The sequence below is a fragment of the Platalea leucorodia genome, assembly GCF_965183815.1.
Source record: "Platalea leucorodia genome assembly, chromosome: 6".
NCBI classification, from domain to species: Eukaryota; Metazoa; Chordata; class Aves; order Pelecaniformes; family Threskiornithidae; genus Platalea; species Platalea leucorodia.
In genome coordinates, this window is record NC_138828.1 from 49,551,860 (window position 1) to 49,577,385 (window position 25,526).

Below are 25,526 nucleotides of genomic sequence, written 5' to 3' on the forward strand. Positions count from 1 at the left end.
TTGGGTGCATGTTAGAGTTCAATAAAATTTCAAGTTAAAAGAGTTTTAACCAATCATCTTCATTTGGAAAATGAAGCATTCGCTATAATACAGATCCTTTGCATATGTCTTTAAAATAAACTTTTTTGGCCTAAAAAAAGGTTATAATTTAAGTGAAGGGAGGAGAAGATTCAAGTAAACAGTAATTAATCCCTTAAATACCATAGTGCATAAATCTGTCTTGCTGTGACAGATACCATTTTCAAATAAAACTGCATATTGTATGTGTATGTATTGACAGCCTTCCAGTGTACTTTTTAATCACAAGATTAAAGAGGAGGTGGCAGTGAATTTACAGCCTTTTCAAAAAGGCCTGAAGGGGAGTATTCTCAAGTGGTAGTCTTTGGAAAACAGGTGATTATACTGCTCATATTTATTTTTAATAAATGTTTTTCAAGTACCCCTGTTTCTGTGCATCAGTACCAGATTGCCTGGTTGCAATACGTATGCTGACATCTGTCTACTTTATAATTAAACATAGGCCTACTGTACATCAAGTATCTGAAATAGCTACAGCAAACGTGAGTGCTGGTACTGTGTGTATAACCGCTGAAAGCTGTCATTCCTTTGTGCTCCTATTATTTTTGTACTCTAAACTAAACAGACTAACTGCTGCTAAGAAGCTGTCAGGGGATGCATGTCAAACACTAGGTGTATCATGCGATCGGACCAGTGCTGGGATGGAAGAGTCAGTGGTTGGAAGGGGGAAAAAAGTGACCTTTTTCTCTCAACGTTGTCTTTACACTGAAAGGGACAGATGAGTTTCTGAATTATTCACAGTACTGAAAGCTTGTAATCGTTAGCAACAGTGGCAGCAGCAGAGTATAGAGACAGGGGTTGAGTTTTTTTTGTTAAAATGCCTGATTCTGAAGCCCATCAAAGGATTCATGTCACAAAACTGTCTCTGGGAATTTGGGTATTTAAGGTCTGTGGGAGTGAGGGCAGTTTCTTCCAAAGGATCAAGAAAGAGAATATTTTCTTCTTACTTTTTTAAGGATCTGTGTTGAAATAAAGGTTAATATTAATCACAGGTCTTATGCAGTAATGGAACAAAGAAGCTCCGTGAAAAGGGTTTGCTGTTTCAGCAAGTAATCTCCGTGAGTCGATTACAGTGTTAGTAATAAAGCAGGTCTTTTAACCCATAATATAATTACTAGGTATATAAATTACCTATCCATCTAAACAAATAAACCAATTCCCATAGTAGTAAAAGGTACTTCCAACAAAGATAGGCAGTAAGATTGTTTTGGTTATAACTGATACGTGGTGGAAGGTAAGGCTTTTCTTGATGTCATGTAGAGTTTTGTCTACTTAAAATACGGACTGTTCATCGTTTCCTTGAAGTAGTTAGCTTTTAACGATACATTGTTTAAATTGCTGTCGTTTCAGTAGGTCATATTTAATAGTATATTCTCTAAAGTTTCTTCTCTTTTTTTTTTTTTTTTTTATTTTTTTTTTTTTTATTCTGCAAGCTGTTGATGCTTATTACGAGTTTGCGTAGTGAGCACTTGGGTGCAGTGTGTAATAATTACGCCATGATTTAGCATGCGTGTCAGTAGTGTCCTATGACAAAAACTCATCAACCAGACACTATGGCCCAAATGAGAGCTTGTGTGGCAGCATCCATTATTATCATTACTCTCTACTACGTGTTACTAAAGACAAAGGTTTTGCATATGGAGAGGGTAAGGAAAAAGCAGTGGAAAGTGGCGGGAGAGCTAATGATCCACAGCTCTCAGGAACCCAAGTTTTTTAAAATCTTCCAAATCTTTTACAGTTCTCTATTTGCTTTTAAAAGCTATTCTTTGTGGATGGGAAGATGTGCTTTATTGATACACTCTGGGTCTTCTTAAGATAAAAGGACATATGCCATAGATAAAGAACTCAGAATTTCCTAGTAGTCCAGTTAATGTTTTAATAGACTTAATAATACATTTAAAATTGTTAAACAAAACTTCCAAGTGCCTGCCCCTTTTTGGTGTTAGGCTTACCAGTGTTCTTCTGGGTTGTGAGGGTGAAAACAAAATGGCGTGGGGGGGGGGGGGGGGGAGTGTTTCCAAGAAGTCAGCAGCATTCCCTGCCCTCCACCACAGGGAGCATGGTGTTCATGGTGGGGCTGACTTCCTTTTGGATGTTGGTCCACTTGGGGCTGTTTTTATATGTTTTATTGTAGCCTGCTTTATTCTCATCAAATCCCAGCTCAGGTTTTGAAAGTTGCCCCGAAGCCCCAGCCTCAGCTGACATAAAGGGCTTCTTTCTGTGACCCAGTGACTCCTGGGAGGCGTCAGACTTTCCCCGTGGTATTTTCAGGGACAGGCCAGGCAATAATTGCTCCACCACCTGGCAACTGTTAAAACCAGCTCAGGTCAAGGCAACCCCAGAGAGCTCCTGAGACCCTGTGCTGCCAGGTCAGCGCAAAGCCTCTGGCCTTTCACTAGCATTGGCAAGAATCATATTTATTGGGCTACTTTGTATCTAGAAATATAATTAGATTAAAGCTTTCTGAAATCATGAGCATCTGGCTCATATTTCCTGTCTGAGGGAACTGTGTCCATCAACGCTACCAAACACACTCAAAACAGACTCACTGAAGTAATAGCTGCAGGTCAGAAACTTCTTATTTAAGCCTGGTTAAAAAGATCTTTTTTTTTAATGGTAAAACAGAATAGGTACAAGCAGTAAGCTAATGCAGTGCTGCCTAAGGAGAAAAGGTAGTCGTCGTATTTTCTCCAAACCCTATGAAACTCCTCCTTGTGGCTGTCCTGGCTTCATGACTCTCCTACGTGCCACACCAAGGCCCAGCTTCAGGAGGAGAAGTGTGGGACGATCCCGTGTGCGTTCAGGCCTGTTCAGTCGTGGAGCGCTGGAGCGCAGGTTTGCTCCTCTTGGACAAGTGTTTGAACGAGGGCATCTGCACAGGGGAGAGGAGGGAAGGGAACGCTATTACAGTTGCTATTGCCCTTCATCCTCCTTTTTTAAAAAACAAGACAAGCTGTTCTGTTTAATTTTTTTTGGTTTTAATAAGTTTTAAACTGAATTTCTTGTAAGCATCTGCCAAATCCTGTTGGCTTCCTCTTCAGTCAGTAGGGAGAACATAGTCTCCCTCAAAAGACTCCCAAGTCTTTTTTTGTCGTTGCATGAAAACCCAGACTCTAGAATTTTATCACTGGGTTTCTGGCAAACGGTACTTTGCGAATCTGAATTATGTCTCGTTTGATGAAGCCAACCTGCTTCATGATTTAAGGATAAGGCATTCAGAAATTTAGACTGACAGATTGCTTTCTAAGAACACTGTATTGTGTCCTGTCACAAGCGTGGCGCACACTGAACTGGTATGCCTAAGCTTTCAGGACTGACATCCTAGTGAGGTAAGATACTACTTCATTAGTTCCTTATATTATAGCTGTTACTGAGTCACTGTGACACAATCTTTAATTTAACAATTTTGCAGGACTGTCAGTGCCCTTTAAACTGGAGTCACGTACCAGCCAGTAGTGGTTTTGTTGCTTTGCCATGTTGTTGTGAAAGATAACTAAATGCTTAAATAGGAGGTGGAAGATGCAGCCTCACAGCAATGTTTTTGACTTGCTGATAGACAGTACTTTTCCTCTCTGAGGCAGCAGTTCGTGATAAAGCTGACACCTCTGCCAAAAGCTAATAATTTCTCCTTCAGATAGGCAGGAATATAGCCCTGTGCAGGTAACAGGTAGGACAATACACATAGCAATACACAGCTAGCAATATTTCGTTATTATTAGTGATGCTGGTTTTGTTTCCACAATAAATTTCATTTTAATTGAATAAATAGATAAAAGGAATTTGGAGGCAATTACAGTTTTTTGTTTTTCTAGCTTCAAAACCAGCATAGAATTTATCTCCACGATAGCATTTTGCACATTTGACTAATTGCTTTGTCACCTAAATTTAAAAATTTCCACCCACTTTATTTGGACGGGGGAGATTCCCCTGTTTTTTTTTCAGGGGAGGGGGAAGAGAGACTATTTAAAAGCTGAACTTACATAGTTATAAGAACATTCCTGCTTTGCCCCTTCCTCGAGTACTCCCTGGTTATCTTGGTTTGGTCACTTTTACCATAAAGAACTCATTATTGTGAGGAGACAAATTATCAGCATTAAAGCGTTTTGGAATATACAGTTGCTGAAGGGGTAAGGGAGTCAAATTAGTGACATAAATTTCCCAAGCTGGCTTGACTTAGGTTAGCTACATAGTGGTTTTTGTTATTTTAGATTCAAAAGAAGATGGCTTCTAGTAATACTTACCCCACAACATGTACTTCATAGGTGATTTTATTTTATATATATATATATGCGCATATATGTAACATTTATATGTATATAAATTCATGTGCACACATACACATTTCACTATCTTTGCAATGTTCAATTAAACTTTTTAAGCATTAGGGAAGCAAGATCTGCACATCAATTAAGATCTGATGGTTTTGTGCCTTAGTCAGGCCACAGAGCTATAAAATGTCTCCTCACCCTTCCAATCTCTCTTTTACCTGCTTTGCTCTAGTCTCCATCTATGTTTCAAACTCTCCGTGCAAGTCTGTCTTTGTCTATTACAGCTGTGCTTGGTGTTTGTGGGTTTTTTTTGTTTGCACTACTTGCTGTCTGTGTGTGAGAATTCTTCAATTACATATACTTAAATTCAGTTATATGGAGATTCTAACTGATGTAAAGGAATATTAAGATTTCCTTTATCCCTCCTGTTCCCCGATATGAAAGATAAACTCCCCAGATCCTGGTGTATATCCTATGTTAAATCTTTTTCTTTCTGACACCTGCTTCTTGGAAACCCCAATTAGCGTACACACACACAGAAATTGTATCGCTAATCCTGCCCAACAGCTCTGTGCAGCACAACAGGGCAGTCTGTGCATGAATTGGAGGTGTAGAGTAGCCTATTCATTGTTCCCAGCTGAATGAGACCCGCCTGCAGAAGATGAGTGTGTCTGGAGATGATAGCCGAGTGGTGTGAACCCCTTCATTCACCCTGCTGGGTATGCTCATCCTTTCACCTGGATGCGTTGAGCGCCTGTGATATTCATCAGACCGGCTCCAGTCTCGGGGCTTATCTACATCAGTGGTTTTAAAAGTGCACTCTTCTGTCAGCATCGCTGCATCTGCACAATAAATTTTGTTAGCTTAAGCTATGTCTTCTAGTAAATTCAGCTATGTTGGCAAAACTTTTCAGAACAGACTGGATCTCTCAGTACGGTGTGTTTTTAAGCGTGCTCCTCAGCTGTGCAAATACAGAGACAAGATTTTGATGCCACCAAGTTCAGGTACAGGTGCCGGGTGCTTTCTCCCCTTTCTGATGCCTGTATTTCTTCAGTCCTGTCCCACCCCTCGGGAGTAGGAGAGAAAAATCAGAATTTTCCTGAAAGTTTAAACACTTGTGAACATAGCTAATGCAGCTGAAGGGACTTCTCGGACTTCCTACTGTGCTATAGGGTCCTCCGCTTTAGGATGGACACGAGTCCCTCTACTCCATTGCATAGATCAAGAAACTTTCCAGATCCTGCCTTCTGATGCATCTCATGCCCTCTTTCTGTTCCCACAAAAAAACCTCAAGTATCAAGACAAGTCAGGAAGAAGTTAATGCTTGGAAGAGCTTACACTGGGATGACATTTGTGTCCTTAACTATAGAGTAAGAAAATCACAAATAGTTTCATATTAGGTATAAGGCTGTGCGAATAATGAATTAGTGACACTTCCACTCTGTGTCGTATTAAAATGGAATTGGAAATACTTGAAACAGGATGGAAATTAAGCTACCTGCTCATCCACCCAGGTGGTCCATATGGACTTGTCTGAGGCATCTTGACTGTCACTGTGGGAAAGATTCTCTCCCTTGTTCTGCGTGTGCTTTCCTTGTCCTGTAAGTGAGCCGGAGCCTGCAGTGTTCCTGGCTTTCAGTCTTGCATCTGTGCTTGCTAAACTTACTTGGTAGGAAACACAGTTACGTATAGTTTAGTTGTGTTGTAACTGAACTGTGGAGCTTCTCTACAAACTCGTATTAGATCAAAAGGATTTCGTTGATAATTCTTAAATATTTTCATTATTCAGTTATAGTTAATTGTCCATGTGTTTGGAGTCCAACTTTCCATTTATTTTATTAAAAGACTTTTTTAAAGGATAGAAATTGCCTTTTAAAGGTCACCTTCAGATCTGTTGCTGAAGTGAATTGTTACTTTAATTAGAAGGATTTTTAATCAATGATTGTACTAAGAAATTCTGAGTATTATCTTAAGTGGGAATTCAAAGGATTTAAAGGAAGCAACTTCCCTCCCCTCCAAAAGCATAATGTGAAGCTGCTCAACGCTTACTGTAGAAGCTTGTGCTTCTCTTGCAAAATTGGGATCTTCTGGCAATGAAGCATTTTTTACAAGTCGAGACTGGTTTCTGTCAGAGGTGTTGAGCGCAGTGGACCAGGTGCTGTCATTGGGCTCTGCCAGCAGCAGCTCTGCTGCATCCCCATGGTAGAAACTTGGCAGCATGTGGAAGCGCAGCTGGGTGCCTTACCTACAGGTAACACACACCAGTGGAAGAGGAGGTCAGCAGGAGGTAGTTCTTTGTCCTACTTCCCCAGCTTCCTGAAGGAGGCTTTCCATTATTAAAGGTTAATTGTTTGTTCTTCAAGTACTGTTACCAGAGAGGATCTTGGTAGTCAGCTAGGGCTATGCCAGAGTAGGCTGTGTGGACACTTTCCGAGAGAAACATGGTCCTTTGAACAAAATTGCTAAGTACTGTGGGAAATTTTGTCTCTCACATAGTTAGCCAAAGAACTTATTTTAAAATGCATTATTCTTTTGTTTGCCCTAATCAAAGTCTTAGTTCTGTTGAAACTGGAGACAAAACCTGGGAGGTAAGAGTGGAATGGGGTGATTACAGGACAAAAAGTTTTTGTATGACCTTTAAGGTAAGGCTAAAAATCTGATGCTATGAAAGCGATGGTTTGAAAGAGGGTTAGAACAGGGATTACAGAAAGGAAGTGATCCAGCAGGGCAAACAACCTCCAGCCTTTACTGTCTGCTGATGTTGGATAGTGCTGAAGAAGAGACAATTAGAGGTTGTGACAAGAGGACACAGCTTGTGCAGAGAGGGAAGCAGGAACCTGGGGAGTATAGAGGAAGACATGACAGCTGATACAGTCTGAATAGATGGGATAGTTAAATACAGTAGTAGGGATTGCTAATGTGAATTTAATCAAGTTAAACAGTGCTTTACTACGTGTTATGTAGGCATTAGCTAATAAATTTTCACCCTACTGTGCTAGGAGTGGTAAATTAATGTTGTGACAGCATGAATATATGGTACTCCTCATGTTTCTGTGTGGATTTTTCATCATGTTTCGGACTCTTCTTGTTTGTGTCTGTGCATTTTTGATTTGTTGCTGTTTTGAGAAAGAAAGTCAGGGAGGGCAAGGAGATAAGTTTGAACAAAACAGAGTTCTTGAGCATAAAAAAAAAAATTGGCAGCATGCCTTATACATCTTACCAGTTACTGTCTATTGAGGTGAGTCACTAAATAATTCTCTAGGTTTCCAGGCTGCAATAGTATCCTAATTATAATGTGACTGGGACTGAAAAATCTGGTTACCCATCAAATCCTTGTGAAAAGAAAAATCTTCTTGTGAATGTCTCCTGTTTATGTGGTATTTCAGCTTTTGCTATGCGAAGCTGTACATGGAAACCAAGGCTGATGGTGCACGTGTATCCCATGTCATGCGACCACAGCAATAGCTTCAGCACCTACCCTTTGCTATTCTTTCTTCCCTCTCCTGTGTGTCCTCAATGACATCCTCATTGCAGTTTCCTCAGGTCCTCCTTTTATTTCCAGACACCTTCACAATGATATTTTCAGCTCAGCCTTGTGACTGTGTGCCCAGCTCTTGCATGTCATATGTGATATACTTCATTTCCCTTATAGTGACTTGAGAGATGTATTATTTTTGAAACCTCACTACTGTCAAATTGTTTGAAATTAACTCTGAGTTGTTGAAGGGGGAGTTGACTGATCGACAGCCTGTTCAGATGGTGAAGCTGACATACTGATAGCTTTGTTCTCCAAACAGAAATGCAGAAGCCATTGCGCTGTGCTCTCTGCTTGGGGACTCGGGGACTGCTGCACCTTTGCTGATGCTCAGGGCTTGTTACGTGTTGTTCCTGTGTCGGGTTCGCCATCCCACTTGTTTTAGTTTTAAAAATTCCTAGATTCCTGTGGCTTTGTTCCAGAACAAAAGTGGACTGTGTGGAAGAGCTCTGAGCAGGTGCAAAAGTAAACTTGGGAGATACCATTCAAGAAGGAATTATACTCACATAAATCAGGAATAGGTTGAGTAAGAACATGGAGTGAGGGGGGGAATCATGTAAAAGATGGGGAGGGAAGGAGATGATGGCATAAAGGATGAATTTCAAGTTTAAAGGAGTGGAGGAAAGTATTTAGGCCTTTTTAGCTGCTGCTGAATAATGAATTACCCAGTGCTGACTCTCTCAGAGTTTATTACTTTGCTCTGAAGTAAATGAGACACAAAGTTTCTCCCTTCTGAAGTCTTCTTTGTTCTCTTCCTCCGCTCATTTTTTCCTCTTAAACTCTTCTGTCTTTCTAGGCTTGCTGTGTCACTTCTCCTCAGTGTTGCCATACTGAGTGCTAATGATTCTGTCTCCCTCCACTTTCTGTCCTGAGCTCACTTTGCTGTTCATTTTTTCTTTATACTGCAGAATTTCTGCTCTCTTAACTTCCTTTGCCTCTCCATCTCTTCATCACATATTCTCACCCTCATTCTTTCTACAGCAGCACACCACATTATTTCACTCTTTCGGTCTTCGTGTTCTCTTTCTCACTTAGCTCTCTCGGCCCTTCAAGATAAAACACATCTTATTCAAATCCCCCAAATGAGAGGCAGGCACTTCCTCTCAAGATCAGAGTTCATGACAGTTCCTGCAAACCATTCCTCCCAAGGAGGAACAGAAATTGTCAGTGTAACCCTGTGCTGAGTTCCTCCTGTTCTTGTTCACAGAGCAGTTTATTCACTGTCTTAGCCCTCCCTCCTTGCAAGTTATGTTTTTCTGCAGGGCCTGCTTGGCAGCTTAATAGCCAGCACAGCCCCAGGCTGTATGCCTGCATAGCCAACTTATGGCTATTTCCAGTTTTCTCTTCTGAAGGTTTGCGGCCTTGCTGTGTGGAGGACTTCCAGCAAGGAGAAATAGCTGTAGCTCCATCTCAAATGCTGCTGTATGGTCTTCATACCCTCCCAGGAAAATGCTGTCTGGAGAAGTACTCCCTCCACTCCCATCGTTACAGAGCGTGCATCGTCTCTTTCTGCCCATATGAGGGAAGGCACGAGGTGTTCTTTCCCTCTTTTTTCTCCCTCCCTGCCTCCCCCAAGTGTTTAAATTTTAAGTAATGGCAGCAAAATTGTTACACAAACATCAACCTCTATGACTAACCAGGACCATGCAGAACTCTTTATCTTGCTAATTTTCCTGACTCTTATTGCAAGAAACTTTTATAGTGAACATAGAGTATATTTATTTGTTGTTTATTCTGTTTCTAATGAAGTTGAAATTTTTAGATAGACTATGTAAAGTAACTTTTTATTAACATTACATCCTGTAGTGGTGGTAGATAGGAATGTTCTGTTCCCCTGGCTGATGCAGAAAAATGCTTGAAGAATACGCAATTTTTTTTACTGGTCTTCCTTTTTCTTCTTTTTTTTCCCCTTCTTTTCTGTTTGTAATTTAATTCTAAAACGTAGGGTTAGTTAGTGACTTAAGGAGGCTTTTTTTAAATTTTAGTTTGTGAACTGCCAGTCTGACAGGCCATCTGTTTCCCACTCCCCCTTAAGAATGCTGACTTTGGATGCATCCTCTCTAGTTTCTGTGCTGGAAGACAGACTTTTAATATTAAGAAGTGAGTTTCTAGATATGATGACCTGAAATGTCCATGTATTAAGAGTCATCAGTTTGACTAATGGCACACCATGGCTACAGATCATCCTAAGCATCTCTTCAAAGTGTCATTTTTCCAGCTCACTTGATTTCTGACATATCTCACTTTATCAGCCGTTGAAGTGGAAATTTCATCACTCTTTTATGCCTTTTGAGTTTTTCTTAGTATTTGTTTGTAATAGGTTTTATGGGTGATTAGTTGTGTGAATTGTGAGTATTTTTTTTTTTGGATGCGAAATTTTCTTAATTTCTGCATATTGCACTTAGGCTTTTTAATCTACTTGTTACATGTATCAGCTGAATTTGCTTTGTTCTCTTGCTATTAAGAGGTGTGCAAGTACTATACCTAGTGCAAATTGTAACTGATGTAATGTTTACATTAGTAAACAATTACAGATTAAAAGGAAATTATGATTAAACTAAAATAGTGACACTTGCAGTAATGTATCTATTCAGCAACACTACTTAGACATTATTTTCAGCAACTGTTGTCAATGCTGAGAATAGGCACCGCCTTGAATCGCAGCCCATAAAATCCTCTGCTCTTATTTCAGAGAGAAGTTCACGCCTGCTTCTTCTCCCAAAAGCGTGATGATTCCTTTACTGCCTGTGTTTATGTAGTAGTGTATCATGAAAGGAAATTTGTTCCCAATCTAAGCAAGCGTTCAGAGTGTGCTTGTATTAAGGGATCAATGTGGAAGGATCAATAATTCTGAATTTGCAATATGGTAATTAGTAATAAAAATAATAGTAATTCAATAATAATAATGCAGGCTTTTGAATGCAGCTGGGAATACTATCATTCTTAGGAATGCCTAAATTGTTAGAGTTAGGTGTTGGGAGGGAAGGTTGTGGTATGTCCTGTCTAAGTTCCTTCCCTGGCTCAGTTTTGCTGGCCTCAGGAAGGGAAGAAGGGCTCTGCTCTGAGCAGCGTGCTGCTTTCCTTACTGTTCCTTCTCCTTGTGAGACTGAGTAGGAGAGGGCTTGTTTGGCCTTCCTTGTAACAGTGTTTCGTACTCTGTTACTGTTGTTCTGTAACAAAGAAATCTACTAGTTTTGTCCTCTCATTTTTGAAACCTTTTCTGTTCCAGCACTGTATATATTAAAATAATGACTCTTGTTATTCTCAGAACTAGTTCCATTTTTGCTTTGTATGTTTTGAGATGTCTAAAATGGATATACACATTGAAAAGGAATATAATACACACTATAGTAGGTCCATAAATTGACCCAAGCAGTTGACATAATCTTTTCTATACAATTACCTCTTCATTTTGGTAACAAACATCTTTTATTTCTTACCTTTTTACTGCTTCGCGCCTATGTAGCTTTTTAGATATCAAAAGGCATAGAATATTGAGGTATATTTAGACTTCTTAATCCTTAAACCTTGGTGTTCACTGAACCTGGATTAATGCTGGAAGAAGGTTCTCTGAGTGAGAGATGGGGAGGGAGCACTGTGTACGTTAGGCAGAATTGCCATCCTGTTGCCAAACTGTAATAACCCTTTGGGGAGCTTGGAGTTGAAGCTGCCGAATTAAATACAATAATTTTCCATAACAGTTTAAAAGGCCTGCAGGCATGCTAAAGTTGTAGCTGGGTGTTTTAGATAACGCTCTGTAGCATGACCCTAAAGTCTCGTTTACATCTTGGCAATTAAAATATATACTACTTTTTATGTCTGTTGTACTTTTCCTATATTGCAATGTAGGGCTTTAGTGTTGAGGCTTTTTTATTGTAAAAAAGGTAAGTAACTGATTTTTTTTTTTTTCCTTTTCGCTACAGTGACTTTATTTCACGTTGCAATAGGTGACTAAGAGGAACTGCTGAAAGGCTGTCCTGGGGAAGTACAGTGTAAAACTTGTACCACTGCATCAGTCAGCTTTGTCTGTATCTGAGGCTTCAGTCATTGAAGCTCCCACGGTAGCTTGAACACTTGTGTGTGAATGTGCCTTGTGCTCTGTTTTGGTGTTTACACTTGGGCTCTCTACAACACTTGGAGTAAAAGAAAGAATTTTGATAAAACTTACTTGTTTTAATGATTATTTGTATGTACCTTATCTGACTTGGTAATTAAATATTGTGCTAAATGTTCTAATGGTGTCAGAGGACTTCAAAGTAGCCCGGCACATAAGGGAATGAGCTGTGGTCCCACTGACCTGGTCATGTACAGGAAATGCTCCTCTGTTCTCCTGCTTCCCTGCTAAATTAAGTTAAAAGAAATACGTAAATATTAGTTTAAAAATGGGCATCTCCTCTTTATGGTTTTAAACAATTTTTAAAATTCAGAGTGGCACTGGGAAAGTGCAGTCTGACTGAGGCTGCAATCAGCTCAGCTATGTACACAAATGGGATGAGCATGACTATATAAGAGCTGACATGTCGGTGTGGTGATTAGCGTACACTCTCCTGTTTAATCCAGCCAGGAGCCTGTAACATTGGACAGATCACTGAAAAGGTCATGGGAGATCCCAATGCTCAGTGACACAGATGAGCACCCCCAGTATTAGACAGAAACTTGAAGTAGTGGCATGCACCAGTGAAATCTTTTGATTTTCTTCAGTATATGCAGGCCATTTCACGTTAGCATTGTAATTCAACATGTAACAGTATTTAGCACAGCTGTTTTGACATCCTTTTGTGAGTCGGTGAGTTAGTAGTTCAATAGCTTTGTAAATATTGCTCTATGAAAATTCTTTCATTTAATTGGAGCGAAGCTATTAGATGGACCATAAATATTGACATATGGGTAAAAATTACTTGCAGACGAAGGCAAGTGTTTTTGTAACATGTCACAAAATAAATTTAATTTTATTTGGTTTAAAATTCTAATCTGATTTGTCAAAAAAACTGTTCATGCGTCAAATTAGTTGCTGTGTTCCCTTGAGTTTGTATTGTACTCATTACCAATATTTCATTTGAGCTTCTTCTAAGGCATAGCAAAAAAAAGCTAGTCAGTACATTCGGGTAACTCCCCTTGGGATGCAGCTTTTATGTTCTAGGAAACAGAGGAGAAGAAAAAATGAAATATGTTCAAATTTGTGCAACAGTGGTTCATTTAAATCTGAAGATTTGAGTGGGAAAACTTGTTAATATTTTAGGTACAGTGATCTTCATAAGAAAGGAGCTGAGCAGATGCAGTAACTGACAGTTTGGGTTTTTTTCTTAAAATGTTTTTCTCAATAATTGGAAATATTTCTCTAAATTGGGGGGTGAGGGGTGTTTTGTAAAAAAGAGGGGAGGAATTCATGATGGGACGAGTAACTCCTGCACAGTCCTGAGACTGTAAAACATCCCACCATGGTAATAAGACTTAGGGTTCAGATCTTGTAAAGCCATCTGCAAGTCTTCCTTTTGACTTGTCATTGCTGGCTTACTACTTAAATGTTAACGCTGATACCTATTTCTGTATTCTGCAGATATGTTTGTGTTCTCTCTTTCTGTTTGTGTTCTGATCATGGTAGAGAACAGTTATTTGTAGACAGATCTTTAAGATGGCTTTTACTCTGTCTCCTTTCAGATATGTGTATTAAATCACTGATGAAGTGATTTCAAAGGCGTGAGCCTGAGGATGTTATGTGTTTCCTAAAACTTCCTGAGAGATACTATTAATTTTTAAAATTAAAGGTCACTGAAGGTAACCAGGTGTTTTGCATAATGCAGATTCAAAAAGATTGTGTTCTTAAATGTTACAAGATTTTTTCTTTTTTCCCAGAAATTCCCACAAAAATCCACTAGTCTTCATTATTATGGTAGTGTAATCACTGTTAAAATGTCTCCATAATGTGGTGCTATTAAACGGCTTGTATTTTTTTAACCTTTTCATTCTTTGCCTGGAGAGGCAATAGATAACCCAGAAAACTGCCTTTTGAAGTTTTAGTTAATTCATTGACTTCTGTGGGAAGCAGATCAGTACTTCCTCATGCTACCGCATAGGTTAAAGCTTTGAGGATTTTAGCTTGGTATAGGAACAAAGTATTGTGCAAAGAAGGTTTTGGGTTTTGGGGTTTTGGGGGGGGTGGGGGGGTTGGGGTTGGTTTTTTTGGGTTTTTTGGGTTGGTTTTTTTTTTTTTTTTAATGTTATAAAGGAGCTTGGAAACTTGAAAAAAAATCAAAATTATTTCATCTTTGATGATGAATAGTGTATGTCAGTTTTCCCATGGCACAATTTAGAGACGTTAGGAATTAGTGGCCCTTTAAAGTCTTGAAACGCTTAGATGAAAGGGGAGATATGCTTCTGCATGAAGTTTTTACACTGAAAAAGAATACCTGTGTGTATCTGTTAATAATGATTTTTAAAATCACGACTCAGTTTAGTGTTAATAAAACACAAAGTTTATAAAAGGTCTTGTTTTTTTTTTTTTTTTTTTTTTTTACATGGACAGAACTTGCATTTATTACTCAATCAAATATTTTAAAACCTAAGTGTTTCATATAAATTAAAAAGATGTGCTACATGGACATGCAGACATTAAATAGTCATAAATTTAATAAACTATTCCATTATAAAACTTGGGTTTTTCGGATCATGTACAAATATTTCAGTTTCTTTTTAACCACTTAACATTTGAAATGTAATAAATCTAATCATAAAGAGAGTTTGCTTAAATGGAAGGCTTTGTAGCTTTGTCTTTTAGTCTAAATTGAGATTCACACAGGTCAAGAAATGCAAGAGCTTTTAGGAGAATTTCAAAACAGAATAATAAAAGACCTGCTGCCATTCACAAACTTGAATTATGGTTCTGTAGTAAATTAAATAATCTCTAAAAATCTTTTCAGGAGTGTGACAACTAATTAGTTTGTTTGATACTAAATGTTTAAAATGAAATAGGTGAAGAGTTCTAAAGCAACCTTGGTTTTGCTGAACAGAGTGCAAATGGAGTTGGCTGTTGCTTTGTGATATGTGCTGTGAACTGCCATTTTAATTCTACATCACAAAGGACTTGACTGATAGTACTTGGTAAAATAATCAGTTGTGGTATTTAAGTACTTTAAATTGAGGGGAGCACCCAGGAGAAAGTTCTCCTTGAGACAGAGAACCCTAATATGTAAGGTGTTAAACAAGAAATACCAAGGCCTCAGTTAACGGGTGCAGTTGCAAAGTATTAAAATCATCTGAACTGTTTTTCATTTAGGTGTTTTGTCAGCTGTTTAAAGATACAAATTATAATCTTTATTTTATTTTAGCACTTTTCTTTAAAAAACAAAAGCAAAACTTCCAAACTATTTCTTACTCTGTCAGAAATGTAGATATTTTGGTTAAGGGTGGAAGCCCCAAGAGATGAAACTGAGAAGTCTTGTTTTGAAAACTAAGTGGAATGAAACAGTAAAGGAAAATAAATAGTAATAGAAATAAGATTCTTACTGTAATATTCCTTAAAAACTTGAGGGAAGGAAGAACTACTTCTGACTATCATTTATAAATCAAATAGTTACTTGCTTTCTAGCACAAGTTATATAGAATATACTGCCTTGGAGAAGTCTTCCTGCATATCACCTATAATGTTTTTGTAGCTCGCTGTGAAATTATGTGTAGATGTTCTTGATTAGAACAATTTTCTTTGAATAGAAATGACAATAAAAAGTTGTAGAAGTCTGTAGTATAAAAAACGAGAAATTTCTGACAAGCAGAAGGAAGTCAGACTGGCCGTTAAAGCATGCTTCCTTCTCAGAAAAAGAGAAAACAACTTACCTACAGATAGACTTTAGGCGAGCAACACATTCTTAAAGCTGAAAAGCTACATTTTTTTCACCCAGTTCTCAGTCTGCTTTTGATCTTCTAATCTGTTGTATAAAACTGAGAAGTATTGTGTTGTCGTTCACTAGAATTTCTTTGCTAATTTTTTTTGATCAGGGTAGCTCGTGCATGAAACTCTGGGAAGTCTTGCAAATGTTACAGGAGTGCGTCTCACCCATTTGTTGATCAGATCTTTCTTTCTCTTCCAGACAATTAGGAAGCAATCACAGCAATTAGAGAACATTGTAACACATCAGCGGTTGTCTTTCTAATTTTGTTATAGGTGAATGTAAGCTGAATGTAGAGAAGACTTCCAAATAAGCTGGACTGATGTGCACAGAGAAGGAATGAAGTATGGATGTGAAGGAACGTAGGCCTTATTGCTCCCTGACAAAGAGCAGACGGGACAAGGAACGGCGCTATACAAATTCTTCCGCAGAAAATGAGGAGTGTAGAGTGCCTACGCAGAAGTCTTACAGCTCCAGTGAAACCTTGAAAGCTTTTGATCATGATTCCTCTAGGTTGCTGTATGGAAACCGGGTAAAAGACTTGGTCCACAGAGAAGCAGATGAGTATACCAGGCAAGGTAGGCAAGATGCTTTAATTCATTAGTACCAAGTAACAAGGCATTCGTGCTGCGGAAACAGTATGTTATTATACCAGTTTTATCAGTTTCAGTAATACTCTACACACACAGTACACTTCTCTTGTATCTCCCTAAATGTTTTACAAAGATGGGAAAGCATTGTGTACCATCTTTGAAATAAATAATACATGATGCACAGGAAAGTTAAGTGAACGGCCCATGTTGGTCAATGGGTCAGTGACAACATTGCAGACTCCAGTGTGAAGTATTCAGGCCTTACAGTTTAAAAACTAAACCCCCAACGTAAATTCAACTGATTAACAGATTGCCCCAAAATTTGTCACTCCAATATAACTAAAATGTAAATATCTTCAAAATTAATCAAAATGAATGAATACAACTGTTCCAAAAAGGCCGAGCCCTATGAATAGGTTTGGGGAAACATAGCATGTGTGGATGAGCATATGAATAATGCATTAGCTCAGTGCCTTTATCTTTGAGCTTGCAAGCTAACAGGGCACTGTACAGTGAGTAAGGTAAATTAGTTCACGATTAATGCGTTTGGGTTTGGGGGATTTTTTTTAGTGGATATCTGTGAAATCTCACCAGATGCTAACAGGTTGCTAAAGCTCACTGTTGAATTTCTGAGTCCAGGACTGGAGAGACATGAGAGATCTAAATATCCATGGAGATGTTCAAAACCTGACTGGATATGGTCCTGGGCAACTTGCTGTAGCTGACCGTACTTGAGCAGAGGGTTTGGACTAGATGATCTCAAGAGGTCCCTTTGGACCTCAGTGATTCTGGGAGATTGCACTTGACTCCAGTTAGGGTTAAGCACTTATGCATCACTTTTGAATTCAAAACTGTAGTCTCTGGAATTGGCATTTCTACATTTCCACTACTTAATATAAGGAGAAAAAAAAAAAAAAAGTTATGGAATGTGTGGAGTACTGCAACCCAGCTATCTAAAAGGATAAATCTAGGCCAAGAGCTGTGTGAACCTACGCCTCAGTCTACTGTATAAAGCTGTCTTCTCTTTTATGAGGAAACAAGAATAGATTCAGGGGTAGAAAAAGAAAGCTTCCTCCTTGTGAGGAAGTCCTTAGTTTTAATTTTAGAAATGTTTAAAAATATTTTCCTCATTGGTGGTTTTTCTTTGTTCCAAGTAGAATAACTTTACATTAGAATTAGAGCTGGGCAGATGGTGTTGACTTTTTTGCCTACAAATGTTTTCAAGGGAAATAAAAATATTTCTCTTAAGCTCATGTAACTGAGGCTTGCTGCTACTGTAGTCTGTCTGCTTTCTGCTGTGTATTTTTGGTTTCTGTGATGTGTTGAAACTTCAGGTCATCACTACTTTCTAGTTTTTAAGTCATTAGTCACCTTGATCTCATTACTTTTGTGAGGTAAAATCAAGAGGAAGTTTTCTAAGACCTGTACTGTAGACACTCTTAGTACTAGTGACAAAATTATATCAAAATAGGCACCATTTATTTAATGAATTCATGAACTATTACCTGAATAGAGTACTATTCCTTTTAAATAGAAGTAGTGAAATGGAAGAAGTTAGGTAGTCTGGCATGTCACATATGATGGTGCACTGCAGCTTGGGGGTTTTTTCCCCTCTTCATTTTCTTCAGAAAAGCACATAATATTTAGCTAATACTTATTGCCCAATATGCAATAAATTACACATCTATAGGCTTAAAATGGCAGTCTGGCATCTGTAGTGTCATCTTCACCTTTCAGTGGTCTCAGCACTGTCATCTGTGCCTGTTTGATTTTCCTCATTGTCCTTTCAGTTCTTTTTATATGGCTTATTGGCTTCCTCTAATGCGTGCTGGTTTAGCACCTTTGGGGACTACCTGCAGGTTTGATGGGGTCAGGTTATAAAGGGCTTGTTTTGCAGTCTTAGTGTGTTCCTTTGATTCATCTTTGACTGAGAGAATTTACTGCTCCTGGCATTGGAAGCATTTTGTGGAAAAGGTGTTCAAGGTCATTCCAAAGGTTTTTAAATAATATATAAAACATGTTTCCCTGTATTTATTTTTTTTCCCCTCTGTCTAGAAATAGAGTGCGGATATGTGGCTTTGTTGACAGTCTAATTACATTCTAGCCTGCTAAATCAATGGGAAATAAATCTATAAGCAAAAAAGGCAAGTTTTAATAAATACCTTTCATTCAAAATTAATTTTTAAAATTAATCATGACAAGAGTTTCTTTTTTTTTTTTTTTCCCCAGACTGTGTAAAATAACAATATCAACTTTCCAGTGTCCGCTGGAGAGCAACTGGAGCAGTTGCGTGAGTTTCTCCAGTCTCTCAAATGTGGCACAATTTTAAAATGTCAGTGTGTTTTTATGGCTGATATTTTGGGGTAAAGCCCTTCGAAGCTTTCTGCTAATGGATCAGAACTTTCCCACCTCTTCCTCTCGAGTTGTCTCAGTACATGTCTTCGTGCTTCCTGCTTCCCAAAATCCCATGGTAGGAATTCAGAAAGGGATGCTGCCGCAGGAGATAGATGTGCCCTGTTCAGTGGTAGCTTTATCCCAGGAGATGTCTACTTGTGGAGAGGAAGTTCTCCAATTGTCAGTTCCAGTCACAGAATCTTTTTCGTTGTCTGTTGAATTTCTGTTGCTTGAGCTTAATTGCGTAAATAGAAATAAGACCCTAAAAATGCATATGTCTGTCATTGTAATTTTAAAACCAGCATTTAAAACATATAGTAAAATATTTGAACATGAAATGATTATATAACCGGGATTATCTTGTTGATTTTGAAACCCAGTTGACAAGACTGGAAGAAGGGGTATGCTTGTTTAAGAAACTGTAACTTCATCTAGGCAACATGCTTTTAGTTAACATCAATGAGAGATAAGACCTACTGTGGTCTCCTTCCCTACTTCTCAAGCCCCTTCATCTGTTGCAAGACTGGTTTTGTTTTTAAACTCTTTAGGCAAGGATAATTTAGCCTACTATTTTTAGGACTTCTAATTTAGTTATTTATTTTCACTTTGTTGTTAATCGTCACATAAGATTCAAAAAAATTGGTAAGCTTGTGAATAATTAAACTCAGCACCTAGCCATGTAAATGAAGACCATGAGCATTTTTTCTTTAAAAGTATTGTTAAGCTAGATACTCAATTTTATATTGCATGTTTGAGAACATATCTAATCTTATCCTTGACAATGGATGAGGCACCACTACTTTACAAGGTGTGGTGATATGATTGTTTGCTGTTTGTGTGTTAAGGAGGAAGACGACACCTATTTTCTTATGCTTCGAAGTATCCAACTGTAATGAGCAGCCTGATTTAAATGCACAACTTCTTTAAGTGAATTCAGCAGCCTAAATGCTTCTGTTTTGGAATATGCCCAGGTATCTTGCTGAATTAAGGATTAAAGCTGACTGTATATAGCTGAATTTCTCTATTGTACAGAGAGAAATTCCTGTGTTTACAAAATTAAACTGCTGTGTGAAGTGATATAATGCACATAGGAGACTTCTATGCAAAAATATCTGAAAGTGTGACACGACTATGGAGTGGGAGGGGAAGACTAGAAATATAGGAAGTAAGTAGTATTTTTAAAATTGCATTTGGAAAAAATGATTGGAAGTAATAATATAACAAGAGAATAATTTGAAGGAGATCATGAAGCAAACCTGGACTCACAAGAACTGAAAAACTTTTTATACAGGTGCATTAAGTTAGTAAGAAAAAAACAGGCATGCAAAAACTGTATTTTATTGACCATCAGATACATGTTAAAGGGAAGAGAGGAATATCAATACTTCTTAAGGAGTCATTGTTCCATTTCAAAGAATTTTGTTGTTGCAGGACAGTATAGTGATCCTACAGACTGATCCACATATCACGTCAGTGCACAGGAGTGGGAGGCTGACCCACGAGCACAGGTGGCAGGACGCACTGCAGATTTGTGTGTGTTCATATTTTCATACAAAATAATCACAGCACTGTTTGCAAACTGTGTGAAATGAAAAGCTGAGCAGCAGGACACCTTTTGCTAATAGAAGATCTGATGAGGTAGTGCAGGTTTTGTTAAATTTTTACTTTTTGAAAGCTTGAGTCAACTAGAGTTTACCCTCCAGGTAAAGTTATTTGGTCTTTCTAGTTGGCAGTGAGAATGAGTTCACTGTGTTTATCAATCAGAACAATTCATTGTCAACCAAGCCTCAACATCAATTTATTTTCATGCTGCCCGTTTTAGGTTTGCAGGAGATAATACCTGTGTGCATGGCTTTGTGCCTTTACTCTTCTGCAATACTTAAGTGCCTAAATTAGATTAAGTGCCCTAATAACTCCTTGGAGCTGTGAAAAGAGGGGCTGAACTGCCCAAACAAGCAAAGAAAAAGAACTTCTTTTCTTCACAATATGCTGGATCACAGATACAAGGTCGCTGACAACCAAAGCCGAGTACAGTACATTGTGCTGTACGGATGTATCGTAGCTATTGTTCCGCTGATGCTCCCATGACAGTTAGCTTTAGGTGCTCACCATTCAGTGAAAGAGGGACCTGAAACAGTGATATATGCATTTTGACAATTTTATTTTATTATTTAAGATATTAAACGCTGTTAGGGATACATTTTTAAGACTTCAGAAACCTGAACCATTAATTGCAACTTCTATCCTAATGTAATATGACTCCAAAGTCTATTGCTTTTTACATACTAGCTACTCAAAATGAGTTATTTGGATAGCAAAATGATTAATATTTTCAGTCACCATAAATGTCAACTGTGGGATTGAAGGATTTAAATGGCCATGTTTTTAAACCTAAAGCTCGAGTACTTTAAACTTACCTGTCTGAAGCAATGGAAGGATAGCTGGGTAAGACCATTTTTGACCTTCCACTACCTATGCCTTATTGATGAGCTGATTTTGACTATTGACTAGGCAAGTGACTCCCAATAGAACTGAATCAGCCCGTTTTGCAGATTATTTACAGGAAGGTATGAAATGATATAGAAGGGACTTTGTGATCTCCCAATGAGCAAATTAATTAGCATTCAGTGACACTGCAAGCACTGTCTCTCAAAACCTAAGGCAGCTATTAGAATTAGTGGTTTATGTTCCTCACTGCAGTGCAAGATGTGTCCTGATTGTCATCGTGACAGATACTTTTTTGTTGTTGTTGTGCTAAAACGCGGCACCTGCCTGACTGGAGTGGGTAACTTCTGTAAGCAGCATATAGTGCCAGTATGTTCTGGATAATTTTGTGGCCTTGAGCTAAGCACATAACCTTCTGCCAGAGGTGGTTTTTTTTTTTTTCCCCTCTGTAATACAGGAATAATAACACTTACCCACCTCACAGGCATGTTGGGAAGATTAATTAGTTTAAGTTTGCAGAATGCTTTGAAGATGAAAAGCGCTGTAAGTGCTAAGTAATATTATCATCTTTCATTGCTGTACTAGTTACTTCTTAAAGCAACAATAAGAAGTTAATTGGTTTTCAGGTTCCAGGTGATAAGGATCTGTTGACTTTTAAAGTTATTCTATTAGCTACAGAGTGGTACTAAGAAAAACATTTCACTTTTATTTGATTAGGAGTATATTTAGCTCACGCTCAGTGATACGCACACTTGCTCTAAGGTATTCATCTAGTTGAAATTGGCCCCTTGTGGGTCATGGTCTGTAGATGAGCTACGGGTCTGGAGACAAAGGGCAGTTGTGATTCTCCAGGGAAAAATCAACCTTGGTTATTTGCAGTAGACTGCTTGATCAGGCATTTCTACACAGCCTTGGTCCACAGAGTAAAAACCTTGTCTTTGACTAGTCCAGTTGCAAAATAAGAGAATTAAGTTCTTGATCATAATGATTCAGGATTTATAAGGTGAGCAAGGGGCCTTCACAAGGACTTTCAGTCTCATGGAAAGGAAGATACTGTAGAGGGTCTCTAATTGCTCTTATATTTTTCTGTATCTCATATACTGAGATGTATGCACTGTTCCTGTTCGTAGTAAAAACTAAACTGAGGACTGGGGAGATAAATGGATCACATGCATGGCTATGAAAGATGACTTCAGCGTGTAAACATCTACGGGGAGAATAAAGGTAGAAGAGTGTGTGGTTAGTGATGGAGTGAGGGGAGGAATGAAAGAGGCTGAAGAGTCCTGCTGTCCCGTCCATTGATTAAGTGCTTAGGGCTGAGAGTCAGGGCTGTAGGCCAAGCTGCGAACGACCGCTTATTCCAGCACTAGCAAATAAATGCGGAAAGCGAAGCAGAGATGTAAAATAGGAATAATTCCTCAGAAAGTTCCTTGATACTTTCTGAAATTATTTTGTAAAATGTCAGAACTTACTGGCTTGAGAGCCAGTGCTCAGCATTACTGAGCTTATTACAGCCAAAAGAGGAAATGGCAGAGCCACGGGAACAAGTTTGCCTCAAGTTTTTGTGTTTCTGCTTTTTTGCTTTGTGGTGCCATAAATACGTCTAGAGTCATAAATCCTTTCTTGTCTTCAGCATAATGGACATTTTGCTAGAAAATCTGAATTAAGACAATGCTACACTGTGTTTATTATAGGGGTTTACAGAATGGAAACCCTTTTGGGGAGGTGTGATGGAAGTGCGAGTGAGAGAGGGAGTAAAAGAGGTTTTTCTTTTTGCAGAAGTCCTTGGGTCTGGATGCTCCGTTGTTTCTTGCACTTACCTACAGTGATGGTCTGAGTGCCTCATTCTGTCCATGCATTGCAGAGCTGATTCCCATGCATGTGGGATACTTGTTTATGAAATCCAATGAATAGAAATGTATGGGGCTACTCTGAATAGGTGTGTTGTTTTTTTTTCTTTATACCAGTTCAGAGCCTGTTGAACCAATCAAGTTTTCTACCATACTGCGAGACATATCCCTCTGTGGGTCTTTCTGCTCACTTGTGGTGGCAGACATGCCTTTCCCTCGTGGAAAGGCAGAAATAATGGTAGAGTTTTCTCTCCTCCACATCTGGAGGAACAGTAGTGAGCCTGAGGAATAGTTTGTGTGCTTCTCTTCATGCTCCCTCCTTCCTCCCCACCTTCTTTCCCCATTTCAGGCCATGCGTCATGTCATTAGCATCATACTGACCTTAATGTGGCAGTTCATACCTGTCAGATCTGTCATTGTAGGCTTTCTGCAGGCTGGATATCCATCATCTCTGCATTGCTTACCCTTGGGTCATACTTTCTTCACATCTATCAAATTTAGGCTTTATTTGTATTTTGTAATAAATGGATGGTGAGATGTTGATGATTTGGTCCCAGGATCCAAAGATTAAGATAGAGGCCTAAAATGTCTGTACTGTCATTCTGGTCATGACCAGGACTTTGTGTCCCTTGCTACTGATGGAGTTGTGTTTCTTTTTTAAACCCACAGAATCCTTCCCTCCCCCTCCCCCCGCCTCCCCTTGCAAGCCATGGTCTGGACAGCTGTGTTAGTTTCTCTTAATTTAGTTTGTATACTATGTAATCATAGTTATAAAACCAGATTTTTATATAAAAGCCCCAAATTTGGAACCGTAATGTTTAAATTATTAATTAGTTTACTGGAACACGATTGCTGATGCTGTAGCTTGAAGCTTTGAATTGTGCGATTGTGAAATTATCTTCAGCTGACTTTAATCTTGCTCTGCAGTAACTTCAGAAGGGCTTGATGAACAGTCCTTTATCCTTATACTGGATTAAGAAGTGCTTCTCATGTTCTAGTCTGTGGATTAGTACTGAGGATCCCCTGCCACCTTCAAGCCTAACAGGGAATAAAATTATGAGTCTCCCATACTGCACAGAAGAGTCTGCATGTTTGAACTGTAATTTGGAAAACCAGTGGCAGGAATATACTGTGTTTCGTTCACATTGATTCTGCTTCATTTCTTAAAATAAAAACTTTCCCAGGCTAACATTTCAGTCCATGTCTCCTTGTGATTCTGTAGTTTAATGCTAGTAAAAATACATGGCTGGTTTATATATTAGGTTTGAAATACTTCATTTCCCAGTAAACAATAAGTGCGGGGTTCTTTTTGTAGAATCGACTCAGGTTTTGAGTCTTACATAAAGCTCTTCTACCAAGAGTGGCACAGCAAGTGCAGCTCAGAGAACTCACAGTATCTGGCGCTAACTCAGAAGTCACTGAGATGATGACTTAGCTCCCCATACACTTTTGAAAGCCTGTGGGGAATGGGAGAACTGTGTGGTTAATAATGTTTGCTCAGAATAATGAGCACTTGAAAATTATATGCGCAGTTGCTAAGATTTAATATAATTTAATGCTGTTTGTTATTATGCAGTTTACTGGATATATTGGAGAAGCAACTGTCTTCCATATGTATCTTACAGCTCCTCTCTAAATCAGATAATGACAAGAAAAGGAGGTTAAGATGGAAAAGTGAACAGAGCAGAAAGGTCAGGAAAGAGATTAAGGGGTGACAAGGAAGAGGGTTGTGATGAGTGAAGAGAAAAACAGGAATTAAAAACAGGAGGAAAATGTGATACAGTGGATTTAGGATGGTTTAAATTTCACAGATAATTTTCACAAAAACAAAAGAGAAAATCAGGCTGAAGTAATAACAACAAAATACTATGCCAAATCAGAAAGAAAAAATGTTAACATAGGCAAAGCTCATTACTTGTCAGTCTTCGCTGCGATTTCTTGCATCCTAGCAAACAGAACTCTGCAAGTACAGCTTTGAAAACTCCTTTTTAGTAAATATATTGTGAAGTTTGTGTGACAGAATGGATGGTATCACATCTATTACTCATTCTCTCTTTTGTGTAATTGTATTCTACCCACCTAACATTCTGACTTCTGGAGACAGCATTTGTACACTTCTTATGAGAGTTTTATAGAGCATCCAAGGCCTCTGTTTTGCTATTTTCTTTTTTTAAAATCTTTGTCCTTTCATTTCCAGCAAATCTGTTATCCTACTGTACATTTACTTCCAATTCTACATCCTTTCTCTCAAGACCTTTCTTTACAAAGAACCACCTCTCTAAGTGTGCTGCACTGTATTTGCCCCAGTAAATGGAAAAAAAAATATGTATTTTATTTACAAAGAAGTTACATATTTTTCCTTAAGAAACCAGCTAGAATTGACACTTGAAAGTAGATGATATTTAAGATCCTGTAGGATTGCATGGAATTCTTGCTAAACCAGTCCAGCTCTGCTTTGATCATCTAGGGAGATGACATCT

General features: G+C 38.5%; 1 protein-coding gene across 7 annotated transcripts in view; it reads left to right on the top strand.

The window, feature by feature from the left end:
* Positions 1-16,110: 16,110 nt before the first annotated feature.
* The window catches only part of TENM3 (teneurin transmembrane protein 3), a gene marked incomplete at its 5' end in the record, with an annotated part of 317,770 nt that continues 308,354 nt past the window's right edge, over positions 16,111-25,526 (top strand). For all 7 annotated transcript variants that reach the window (XM_082316366.1, XM_082316360.1, XM_082316361.1 and 4 more), the window contains one exon: positions 16,111-16,342. In XM_082316366.1, coding sequence (XP_082172492.1) covers positions 16,111-16,342 — 232 coding nt within the window. The remainder of the gene's footprint in view (positions 16,343-25,526) is intronic.